This window comes from Neopelma chrysocephalum, unplaced genomic scaffold, assembly GCF_003984885.1.
Source record: "Neopelma chrysocephalum unplaced genomic scaffold, ASM398488v2 Primary Assembly neopelma1_59, whole genome shotgun sequence".
Lineage (NCBI taxonomy): Eukaryota > Metazoa > Chordata > Aves > Passeriformes > Pipridae > Neopelma > Neopelma chrysocephalum.
In genome coordinates, this window is record NW_020897714.1 from 12,637,324 (window position 1) to 12,650,425 (window position 13,102).

Consider the following 13,102-nt stretch of genomic DNA (forward strand, 5'->3'; position numbering starts at 1 on the left):
TGTTCTTATTACGAGGCAGAGTTACACAATAGACAAGGGGGCTTGATAATTGATAATTATAAAACAAATATCTTGTCAATTTTCTACTTGAAATTTCACTATATGCTTCACCTTTCTTTTAAATTTTGCATGTAAATATTTCTGGAATGTCAGATCTGTAGCTCAGCCCAGGGCACTAGAGAATTACATACTTTCCTTGTTTGCAAAAGCAGATAACTGAGCACCACCAAACTTGGCATTATTGTCGACTGCCTACTTTCAGAACGCTATCCGTCAAGTGTTCAATGTATAGATTAGAAATTGAAAATAGGGATAGATAGGCCCATTTCCCTTCTCGAGGATAAATTAGTGTTTGTGAGTAAATGTTGTTTACCTGTTCCTAAAAACCTCTCTTTAGAGACATTTTACAGTATTGCCAGGCATCTGTTTCAGCACTTAATTCCATTACCAGTAGAATGTTATTAGTGAATAGAAATATCTCTTGCTGCAATTTAAAAGCAGTACTTCTGATCTGCCCACAACAGAAATCCATTTGCTCTTTATAGCTCTTACATTCTTGAAGATGGTTAGTATGTTTTCTTTGTATCTTCTCTATGTGACTCTCTATGCTTCAACTCTTCCCTGACAACTATATTTAGTCCTCTGATCATTTCCACTGTTCTCGTCTGTACTCCCTCTAGTTTGCCCACTGTATCATTGAATGAAGGAGCCCCAGACTGGGCACTGTGTTCCATCAACAGCCTGATCAGTGGCAGAGTAGAAATGTTATTTCATGTGTCTAACATCTGTGCTGTTGCTTATATGTACTAATATGTAGTTTGGCTTTTTGCTTGCAGCAGGCTTTAGGTGACTCTGAGGCTCCTCACTGCTTTCTCAGTGCTGTTCCCCAGTCAGTTGTCATTTATTTGTGCACTTCACTGTTCCAAAGCACAAAAATTTGCAGTCACTGTCACCAAACTCCTGTATCTGAAATCTACTGGGCTGTATCTCTGATTTTCCTTATGGATTATCTCCATATCAGCAGATTTAATGCTGCAACAGTTTTCTTTCACCCATTGGAAATATTAAAGAGTACTGGACTTGACACAACTGCTCACTTAATGTATTCCAATCTGAAAATGGTAACTACACTGTGATGATCCAAGAGACTGTTCTATGCACCTAATAGCAACTTTTCCTGGCCTGTGTATTTTGCTTATGACAATGTCATGAATCCATGTCAAAAGCCCTACTGAAAACAAAATGCAGAACGTCTTTGGCTTCTTTCTGTTCATAAGACCTGTCACTGCACTGGAAAATTAACATCTTGATTTTCAACAAACCTACACTGGCTGTCCCATTGTCTCCATACTTACTTCCCAGATAGCTTCCTATAAATTTTGCTTAATTTTTTCTTCCAGTATTTTCCAGTTATTTGAAGCTCTTTTACCTATAATTTTACTGTTTCACTTCTCTTTTTTAAACTTGGGAACTAAGTCTTTTCTCTGGTTCTACCAATTTTTCTTGCCACCTGCAGGTTTTCAAAGTCTATAAAAATGTTGAGATTTTTTAGTTGAAGTATTTCAACATGAGTTCCACTGGATGCAGCTCATATCAAACCTTTTAAGTTATGTAAGTGGTCTCTAACACAGTGTTTCAGTGTGTTTTTTTCATGTGTGCCAATCCTGCCTATGAAAATACCTGGAACCTGCCTGACTGAGTCAAAAACCTCATTCAACACTCAAATATGTTTGGTTTATTTTAAATCCCTTTTCTTTTTTCCCCTAAAGGCAAAATTGAAGTTTCCTGTGACAACCTACAGCGTACTACAGTACCTTTAGCACAACCTGCCATATACATAGAAAACAAAGATCCAATCCCTGAAGAACAGGTAAAAAAAAAAAGGATCATTTAAAATAATAATTGGGGATTGTTTGCTGTATCCATTTTTTTTTCAGTTGCTTGTGCAGTGACCTCCTTGTCTTGCTGAGAAAGATCAAGTAGGTAGCCAGTACCATTTCAAAATTGGACTTGTAGAAAAAAATTATCTGTATTACTTTTGCTGTTCCATGGAGAGGTCCATGTTTCCTATGCTGGAAAAAAGAACACTAGTATTCACTTCTCATATATATCGTTAGAAATGAGTGACAAAAGGAGAGCAGCAACACAGGTCAGAGTAATAAAGAAAAAAGTGAGAATTGCTAAAAGGCAGTATATATGAAATAGAGTCCTACTTACATATTGATGGATAAATTGACACAGCTGCAAAAGTGACAAGCTCCAGCACAAACCATCCTGCCTTCAGTTTACGTAGTCTCCGCATTTTTGGATACCTAAAGCAGACTGTGACACTGAACAATTTTGTGTTGTTTGAGGAGCTCATGGATGATGGTTGGGCTGTCTTGAAAAGGGACAGGCCTCCTCCATCCCCTAACTGAGTAGCAGATGCATTCTGAAAGCACATTGAACAGCCATGCTCTGCTCTGTCCCCCCCTTGCCCCTCCCCCACATGCATCATGCATTGTCTCTACATTTTTTTTCCATATCAAAGAGCTGGGACCAATTACTTTAACTATTTTTATTTACCATCTGTTATAACATAAATGGTACTCTTGTTTTTTTATGCTTGTAAGCCAATATATTTAAAATTGGAGGAGGAGTTTCCTATTCTCTATATCCTCTTAATAAGCATTTACATAAGTTAAATTAGCAAGATACATGACTACTAAGAATTGGTTACAGTGTAAAAAAAAAAAGAAACCCACATCAGCATTGCTTATTGCTTATTTCCACCTGTAATTATGGGGAAATGGACTCCCATTTTCAAGGTATGTCTTGATCTTTCAAGGTATATCACTTGATCATACTTGTGTATGAAGGTAAATCTCGTTAACTTTCAATGAGTGGACTTGCTCCAAAATCATACAGATACAACCAAGAGCAGTGTCAGATCCACTGGCTCTGCTCAAACAGGGCTCCATCCTATTGCTGTGGTTGGCTTGTGTTGAGATCGCTTGATCATGAATCAGATTGTAGTATTGAGTCCACACTGACAGTGAAGATCAAGGCTTTCTTTCTTTCTTTCTTTGTTTTTTAAGGAATTGGAAGCATATGTTGATTATTCAGATACAGATAATGAATACAAAAGAGAAGATTTTTACTGCTTTTCCCAGGAAGAGAGAGAGAGACAAGAACGAGAGAGACAGGAATCTAAAAGGGTGTTACAAGAATTGAAATCTGTACTTGGATTTAAAGCTTCAGAAATAGAAAGACAGAAATGGAAGCAGCTGCTATTCAGTGAACATGGTAAGTATTGCTTTTTAAAATTAATTCCTTTCTATTTCTTTCTTAGAAAGTGTAGGTGTCTCTTTGCCATTAACTTCTGACTATGTTAGGATTCAGGCAGTGCTTAGCTATAGTAGTGTCTTTGATAGAGCTGTGTGGCCTTAGTTTGCTATTCTGTCTCTTTATATTACTTTTAGCAGTCATTTTACTATATATTGAAAAGAAGTCAGAGAAGTGGGAATTTGGCTTTAAGCAAAGCACTGAGCTAAAATATTGAACACATAAAAATACTAACACAGTGTAAAGAGAACTGTCAGGCTATAAACCATGCAGACTGACTTTCTTTCCTGGCTTTCCAGTAAATATTAACTTTAATCAGAGTGCATAAATAAATTACTTTTCAGAATTTAAAGAAACCATCAGAAATTATTCCAGACTTCCAGAAGTATATAGGTTAAAGTGAAGAGCTAGACTCTAAAATATTAAAGGCTCATAAAGGAGTAAAAATGGCTTTTGTTTCCATGAGACAGTGCATATACAGAAAATATTTACCAAAAAAACCCCCACAAACCATCTAAGAAGAAGAGTTCTTCCAAACTAGCCTTTACAAACTCTGAGGACTGCTGGGTAGCTCCAGCCACTTGCACTTAAAGGCAGCAATATGAAAATTTCTCTTGCCTTTACAAGACAGTGTGTCTGTTACAGCAATGAGGCTGGATACAACTTGATTCCTTTCACTGCTTGAGGTGTTTGTATCTTTAAAATTGGCAGTAGTTTGTCTTTTCCTTTTTCTCATTTTCATTTCTTCCTCTTAGAGAAAGGTTAGGAAAAGCCCTCTAAAAAATTTTATGTTCTGTGTTATGAAAAACAACCCTCAAGTCTGGCAACCTATCCAAGGATTCTGCCTTTGCCATTGTCTACCAGAAAAAAAAGACCATGGATTGCATCTTTCAGTAATTTAGTGGGAACAGACACTAACAGACCATACCTATTTATGAGACTGTCTCTTTTGACATCAAAACGTCAAAAAATATCTATTTTCACAACTTTCTTCTTTATATCCATTAAGCTACAACTATGGTAAAAGAGATCACTTGGCTATTGGTACTAATTTCTCTTCTAGTTTAGTTAAAAGACCCTTAAGACATCAGATTGCAACAGTCTGCTCAACAGTAGGATTTCTGTATTACTCCTCTGGTGTTAGATGCGACACCACACAACTTTTAACATAAATCTTTTTAAGTTTTCCTTTCCTCACTGTTGAAGAAAGAAGGAAGGAGTCCTACCTCCAGTTCAAGTCTTGACAGACCTAGTGACTCCTGCAGAAAGAGTTCTTGTCAGGAGAACTTGCACGGGATATTTCCTTACTGAAGTTAGCAGCTGATACCTGTCCATATGAGCATATCCTCTGGCCATCTGTGGCCATGGCTGGACAGAGCCATCTGACTCCTGTAGTCTACAGCAACTGTTCACCAGAAGAAAGCCTTTGTGGCTTGTGTTGGTTCCTTTTCCTTTCAGTGTATAGATACTAGATTATTTTAGGACTAGAGATTAAATGGTGGGGAGGGAAGAAAGTGTAATTTTCTCCAGCTGCATTGATTTCTTCCATCCCATACAAAACTGGAAAAGATGAGAGCAGTTCATGAAAGTAATTATTATTGTCTCCTTTTGGCACAGACTGTGTGTGTCTAATCTGACAGACTGATATGGACACCAGACATAACAGCATCTACTGGTTTTTAAGGAACTTCTTCATTATTTCTTCAAAAGAAACAAAAGTCAGTTAAATATGGCATAATGGACCCTGCCATATTACTGCTGCAGACCTTAATTTGTCTGTACATGAGTCATTCCTTAAAGAGACATTTTTATGATCTGTGCTTTTCACATTTCTGGCTTGCTTTATCTTGAAGATTTAAACCCAGACAGGTTCATATTCTTGTCTCCATTGGCCCAAGCCAATGAATGGCTATGATACCACTTTCCGTAGACCTCTTGAATCTCACTTTTACAGGACAATCATATTCCAGAAATCCTGTGTTTTCCTAACTCAAGATTATTGTGAAAAAAGATGCTGAAATATTCAAAGGCTTTAATTTGTTAGTCAGGGCACCCAGATAGCCATTCTGATTTATTTGTCCTAACCAGGACATCGGGGTTTTTGGTTTGTTGAAAGAGGGGCTGGTGAGGGTTTCTGCATAAAAGAGGTCAGCTCCAAAGAAGTTGATATGTCTAAATAAAACAGCATGAAGTCAACTGGAGATGATAGGTTGGATTCCAAAAAAAAAAGAAAAAAAATCATCTTAGCAAAGCACTAGACTTAAACAAGTTTTCCAAGGCCCAGCACCCTGGTAATACTGCTTACAGTCTGGGCAGTAGGTAATTTATGGGAGTGTAGCTTAGCTAAGCTTATATTTTTGGTCCTTTGGCATCCTGTTGAGCCAGTAAAATGAAAGTGCTTTTGAAAAGGTGTACTAAGTTGTTAGTGGCTTTGTTTTCATTTGTCAAACATTGTTAAACAACTTTCTCTAAAGCAAAATCCCTTCTAGCCTTTCCCTAACCTCTCCCCTCCACCCCACCCCACTCCGAAAAGTTCATTCTGAAAGTGATTGTGTTGTATCCAGCTGTTGCCCCTTCTCATACCTTGTCCACACAATAGTTCTTATACAGCTATTTCTCAGCTTTGGAAAGCCATGCTCTCAGAACTGATGAATTGCACCTTGCTTATTAACTAATCAACTCTGCAAATTGACCAGCTACCAATCTCTAGTATCTATTTATTTTTTGAGAAATTTTGGCTTTCAAAGGATTGTTTGGAGGAAGTAGGCAACAAGTTTGCTCTCAAATGATAAGATTACTGTGCATATTCCTGCCTCTTCAAGCAAATGGGCAGAAGTAAGTAGCAGCATGTTTTTTACAAGATGGGGAAAGAACTACCCCGTTAATAACTAAGATGAGTCTGGTGCAGTGCTCCTTCAGTATAAAAGGCTTTCAAAAAAACAGTACAATATAAATTCAAAGCCTCAGTTTTTCAGTGTGCTAATGAAAAGAATTATCAATATGACAACCATAATGATGTGCCTGCTTTCAGCTAGCTAAAGTAGATATTACTGAAATAGGATGGAATTGAAAAATCCTACTACCGTAAATTTTGTTTCCCATGAAAAGTTCATGTATTTCCCAGAGTTATTTTCGTCTCTGCTTACAGGGGTAAAGTCAGAATGGAATTAGAAAGGGAAATGCAACTTGGGAATCTGCTGTTGCCGCTCTCATTTATGTTCGTGCTGCTGCTATAATGGAGCTACTGCAGTTTAGGGAATCCCTTACTTGGAAATGGACATTATATCGTTTTCTTAAAACGAAAGACGTCTGTTCTTCAAGAAGTGATTGTACCGAGTTGTACTAACCCTTAACACTGGGAGGAGAGACTTCCTGGCAAGCATCCCGTTGCTGGCAATGGGACTCGCTGCTGCTACTAACTTCAAGAGAGGCTAAATTAAACCACACTTTATTTGTGAGGACATCTTACCTGATTGTATGAATATGTGTTGTATTTGTATGTTGTGGCATTTGAGATCAGGTATTGCCTATAAGGACTTTCTCATGTACCAGCTGTCTTTAGTGGGTTAGGTAAACTGTTGCTTAAAAAGCGGACAGTTCAAATTTGTATGCAGGTAGTTATACTTGGGTTTTGCTTTAACATTGAATGCATCATCTGTGTTCGATGTCAGCTTTAAACACCCCCAATTTTGCGCTGTCTCTTCACATCACAGATTTTAAGGAATAGTTACAACAAGTAGCTATCACATTTCACTTCAGCTTTCTGATTAGAAAACACTTTTATTTTAAGTTTTGTTGTGCGTTTTGTTTTTGTTGTTTTAGTGGCTTCCGAAGCCATTTTAACCCTTATAATCTTGCAACTTTGCAGACAGAAATAAATTATTTATATATAGCAGCTTGCTTTTAGTTATCATTTAATTTTTTTCCCCTTCTTAAGCTGCAGTGAAACCCTTGCCTTCTGTAGAACCACTGAAGCTACTAAATAATTTGGAATCACATATGAATTCAGATACAGAAAAGCAGGACTGCTGCCAAAGTGGTGATAAATCTGAAGAAAAAGACTCTAATCCACAAGTGACTGCTGCTGATAAAAGCAGGACAGAATATTTGTATGAAGATCCTGAGATGGAGAAAAACAAAAACAGTACTGCAGATGAAGATGTTTCTACAGGAGCTGAAGAAAGAATGTGTTATCAGAGTGAAGGGGAAGCTGAAGAACTCAAGCCGAGCAGTATGGATGGAGTAGAGGTTTCACAGCCTCCCTCTAAGAATGCATTACATTCAAAAATCAAGCATAGGCTGGCCCAGCTCCACATATCAACAGATTTAAACTTCACATCTGGTCTGGCTGCACAAGTTGCTGCCAGGTCTTTCACTTTTACTACAATGCAGGAAGAGACTTTTGGAGATGAGGGAGAGGAGGAGGAAGAGAAGACACAGGAGCATGAAGACCTTGTGGAGGACTGTGAGAATAGAGATGGAGGCTCTGAAAGTGAAGGAAAAGTATGAGTCTGAGCTGAGCTTTGTTAAACCAACAGCAAGCAATTTGATGGAAAAAAACTAAGGTGAGGTGTGAAGCTGAAAATACTGGATGGAAAAAATAGGAGACCTAAATATAATACATCTTGTTCCCTAAGTCTGATACACTAAATAGGACTTCTAAGTATATTGAAAATTTGCAGGTAAGCGAAGTTTAGGCTGCATCCAAGAAATAGATGGCTGTTCTATTTTTAAAGTCCTAGTGATGGAGGTTGGAATTTACCTTTGTGTTTTCTGTTTTATTTATTTATTATAATGTATTGTGGGGGTTTTGTTTCTAAAATGAAGGAAAAACAATGTCTTGATTGACAACAGACTCCGGTTTTTGCTTTCTGATTCTGTTGTCATGGTATCAATGTTTGTTCCAATAAAAAAAGCCAGGACATTTCTTTTAGAAGAACCTGAACTGTTCCCTGTGATCTTCCCCCACCACTTTTGTTTCACTTCTTGTCTCTGCAGTGTGTTGACTAAGCCACAGTAGACATTTGTGATTCTGCAGCTAGTGATGTGGCACCCAAATAAAATGTAGAATTTTAAATAAAAACTTGAAAGAGCTAGTATTTGATATGTCCTGGGGTATGGGGCTGAAATAGTATAAAGTTAGTCATGCTTCATATTAAGGTTTATTTAGAATTTTATGAAGGGTTAATAAATGATTTCTAGAAGTTGTAATTCATGTTAGAGAAGTGTGTTGTAAGTTTATGTTAGGGAAGGCTATAAGCACACCAGTAGAAAGTACTATAGACAGCTAGAAGCTATCTGTTGGATTGACAGTAGGTGAGAAGTAAATACCTGTGTATTAAACCAACTATTAATTATTTGTTAACCTTTTGTAAATTGAACCTTAATATAATTGTTTGATTGGATATAATGATTGATTGTACATTTTTGTTTATATCCTAAAGTAATTTTCTTAGAGGAAAATTATCCGAGAGCTTAACAACGTGCAGTACTTTGTTTAAACAGCATACTTGCTTTTCCCTAATGTTCTTTCACTTCTCCTTAGATCACAACTATAACCCATGTGATTAAGAATCCTTGAGAGAACAACAGTTGTGTGTTTTCTAAGGTGTATCTTGTAACTTAGTTAACTGACACTGATGTCTGGATGTTTGGTATGAGATTATGTGGGTTGTTTTTTTCTCTGTGGTGATGTTACAAGGAGCAGGAAACTGCTCATCTCACAGAGGAGCTGGATAATGATTTCATTGCCCTCTCTTCCTTTTGCTCTCTGGCACAAAATGAAGCTCGGATCCCATGTCTCTAATGACAAGAGCGCAACTTCTTTGTGTGGAATACTCTGCTTTGACCTGGATACATTTCCAGGACAAAACACTGCATCAGTTACTTAGAGTATTTACTGGGTTTTGCAAGTTCTGTAGGGCAAAGGGTTTTTTAGGTGCAGGTGGTGCAGAGCCAATGTCTTTCCTAGGATGCTGATGGGAAATGGGAAAAGCCAACAAAAGTCAGCAGATTAGGGTGGAATTCTTGATGATATGTCAGAAAACAAGTGTTTTCTTTCAATCTCCCTCTCTTCTATTACTGATTTTGCATGAACACTGTGAAATATGTGGACTTCTTCACAGATGGTAGAGAGGTAAATACTAATTAATAGACAAGGGAGTATGTGACTTACATGTTCTTTCATAATATAATGCCTGTCTTCTCCCTCACACACAGGTTTTGGGAAGAGAATGTCTTGCCATTTTTCTTTGACCAGTAACACTGTGTTCTGTGCCCTTAATTTTGTGTAAGTGACTGGAAACTGAATGGTTGATGTCTTGGGGGAGTGGCAAAAGAAAAAATCAGATGCTTCTCAGAGTGTATTGAGAAGCTAAGCCTCCTCTTAGAGGTAGAGTATATTCTTCTGTAACTGGTAAAGATTAGGCTAAGATGATGAAACGCTTTTATTTTCTCTCTGGTAAGCAATTTTTTTTACCAAGTCTAGAACAACTGCTTTGGATAAATTGTGTTTGAAGCATTGTCCATGCTTCTGAAAAAGTCTTCCTCATCCTTGACTTGAGATCCTTGAGTTCACAAAGTGCCCAGATTTTTTTTGTTCCTAGCTAGTTGTTCTGACTCCCTAAATGTATGTTCCATTAATGCTTTTCCATAAACTCATTGCACCATCATCTCATGATCTGATGTTGTGTATCCCAGTATCCAGAAAGGATACTCCTGAATTTTTCCAATGGGATTCAAATCATAGTTTACAATGTGTATGGCTGTGCTACCAACCTGGAAAGATGATCAGATTTAGGATATGAATTATTACTTTGCTCACAATTTTGGATGAAGGCAGTAGTAGCCTGAGTCCTTTGCATTGCTACTAAAATTGGTTTCAGATCTCACATTTATAAAAATTGCTCTCTCTTTATTCCTTTGATGCAATCCTTAGCAAAAGTCCTGGAGAATCAACTTTGGTGGCCCGCTTGGAACCTAGTTTTGTTATGTGTTGATCTTGGTGATGAAACCAAACTAAAAAAACCCATCTGTCATGAGTTGTTCATTTTCATCCATCAGCTGTGTCAACGTAGGGGTTTGTGGCCATGTTACAAAACAGCTCATGAGTCCACCCTTTTTAGGGATTACTTTTCACTGTTCTTATTGCAGTGATGCCATTTACAGTAGTTACCTCCAAACAGCTGTATCAGCACGGACTGTGCTGCTGGTGTGAGACTTGGAATTCTCCACATTGACATTATTGGCAAAGGTGGTGACGTGTGAAATTACAACCTTGACATTAGACATGGGTATGATCAAATGATGACTTTTTGGAGGAAGTTCTGATCCTGGTTTGAACAAATTGATTTTCTACAAGTACTTTAACTGATTTCCGTGGTCTTAGTGCAGTCTTAGAAGCTGCACATACGAACACCTGGGCTCACTTGCTTTCTCTGCCTCTCATCACATCTGTATATGACAGCCATCAGGTCATTTATTTTGATTTATTTAATATTCTCCCTGCAGAAAAATATGGCTGACAGTGTACAGCACACAAAGGATGACTTCCCTTGACTTGATAACCAGGTTCCATCTACGTGTGTTATGCACTCTGTCATAATCCAGATTTTCTCATAATTATGTCATTTGCAAGGACTGGGCCATACATGCTGTATGTTCCTTCAAGAACCTGAGAGGTTTCTTGGCAATCATAATTTGTTGCTGCATTTAAAATAATGTATATGATGAACACACTGAAGTGTGCATTAGCTCTAAAGAGTTGTGTTAATATATTGAGCGTGTCGAGGTCTGAGTGCTGTTCTGTGTTCTTTGGCTTGTTACCGGAGATACAGATTTTTGTGAAAACAGAACATTTGCTTCTTAGGGCTTTGTAACTTTTTGAAACATGCTAATCAGGAAATCCATACTAAATAATGGGTTATGCTGAGGGGTATCAGCAGCCAAAATTCTTTACGAAGAGCAGAGCTAACAATAAATGCATTTTCCCTATTCCATTTCTAGTTAGCAATTCTGTGAAGTTGTAAGTAGAAGCAAGTAATTATATAGGGTTAAGTAATTTCTTCTCCTTCTATCCTACTGGAAGACACACCAAAGATAATATTTACTTCTTAAATTGGATTGCAATCTGACACTACATCTTTTATATCACTTCACTTTACAGCTAAAGATCTAGATAAAGGCTTAAATGGAGGCAAAGATGTGTAATAAGAAGATAATTTGTCCCTTTTGTTAAGTTTATGTCTTCACGACAGAAGTTGTAAAACAGTTGTATCATGGAAGCAAATGTAGAGAGTGACAGATAATCAAGCATCTTTCAAATGAAGTTAAATGTGTCTGTGTCAACTACAGGCAAGATTCGCAAACGTGAATCTTCTGGTTTCGGTTGTGGCAGTGAGACAGTTTTACTCTCAACAGAGAATTGCTGGACATCACTGAATCTTGCACCTCATTTTCTAAGTGCAAGATGGAACCTGGTAGAGTAGCCAGTTTTACTGAGTTTCAGACTTTGTCCTGACCACACCTGTCTGTGTGTGACTGACACAGTATTGGAAATTTTATATGTACTGGAAGTGCAAAATTTGCAACTGTCTCATTAGTTTATTTTGTAATAAAAAAAACAGTTAAATGGTGGACCGTGTGGAGTTGTTTGCCCACACTGAATTTTGTAATCTTGTAGTCTATCCCTTTTTTCTTTCTTTCCTCTTTTTTTTTTTGACAGAAATGAGGTCAAGTATACTAAACTGCCCTTGTTCTTTAAAGTATTTAATGAAGGGCTGCTGTTTCTCTGCAAGTGACTTGTTCCCAAGGCTAATTACTCTTTAGAATTAACAGGGTTTCACACTATCTCATCTAAAAAAGCAGGTATAGTGTGAGAATAGCACTTGGTCAGTGTAAAGGGCCAGGCTGCTCTGGGATCTTGTCTGTGACAGGGACTAAGAGTATGAGTAGAGAAGAGTATGAAAAAAGAGAGATTTTTAGTGATACTTACTCAGGATATTCCTCAACAATTTGTGGCTCAGGGACTTCTTGAGCCAGTGGTGGTGGTGGCTGGTCACCTTAACAGGTTCCAGTGGAATCCCTTTCCATAAATTTGTTCAACTTCATGTTTGGTCAATTATTCCTAGTCCCAGTGCCAGTATGCAGTCATCTTTATTACAGGCTTTACAAATGAGATTTGTCAATAAAGTTTTTTGATTTTTCTTTTCCTCAGCTGAGCAAGCCCACTTCCCTCAGTCCTTCCACAGAGGTCATGTTTTTCACCTTTTGTGTGCTTTCCTTAGAAATCTGTCCAGTTTTTGAAGTATAATGACCAAAGTGTGGTGCAGTATTCAGACATAACCTCAACAGTGCTGAGTATGGAGTAATAATCACCTCCCATAAAACTGTGAACCATTCAAATATATTTGAGTCCATATAAAAAAGAAAAATCTTTTCAGATCTTTTACCTCTACCCTAGCTATTAGGATGACAAATGAAAATATTTGGTCTAATGGAGGAGAAATATTTATTCACTGTCAGCAGGATTTGGCTGGACAATGTTTTTCTTTGCTAACAAAACAAAAAGTTGTTAAATAAAAATGATCTTCCAACAGCTGCCACCTGGTCTAACACAAATTAAGATGCCAAACAACACTTGTTTAAATTTCAGCTTGACTTTCCAGAGCTTTTTTGGTCTCTGATGAATAAGTATGCATTACAAAATATATTTTCACACAAGAAATGTGGCTGGATATATGGATGTCAAAGACCAAACTGAAGACCTCTGTGGCTAATT

The 13,102-nt window shown here is 37.5% G+C and overlaps 1 protein-coding gene across 6 annotated transcripts in view; it reads left to right on the forward strand.

Moving 5' to 3' along the window:
- The window catches only part of VEZT (vezatin, adherens junctions transmembrane protein), a 59,836-nt gene extending 47,081 nt beyond the window's left edge, over positions 1-12,755 (forward strand). For 4 of the 6 annotated variants that reach the window (XM_027679905.1, XM_027679907.1, XM_027679909.1 and 1 more), the window contains 3 exons: positions 1,770-1,870; positions 3,078-3,285; positions 7,262-12,755. In XM_027679905.1, coding sequence (XP_027535706.1) covers positions 1,770-1,870; positions 3,078-3,285; positions 7,262-7,833 — 881 coding nt within the window. In that variant the 3' untranslated portion in view covers positions 7,834-12,755. Of the gene's footprint in view, positions 1-1,769; positions 1,871-3,077; positions 3,286-6,472; positions 7,226-7,261 lie in introns of those variants that run through there. The other 2 variants (XM_027679910.1, XM_027679911.1) reach the window with 1 other exon arrangement.
- The last annotated feature ends 347 nt before the right edge of the window (positions 12,756-13,102 follow it).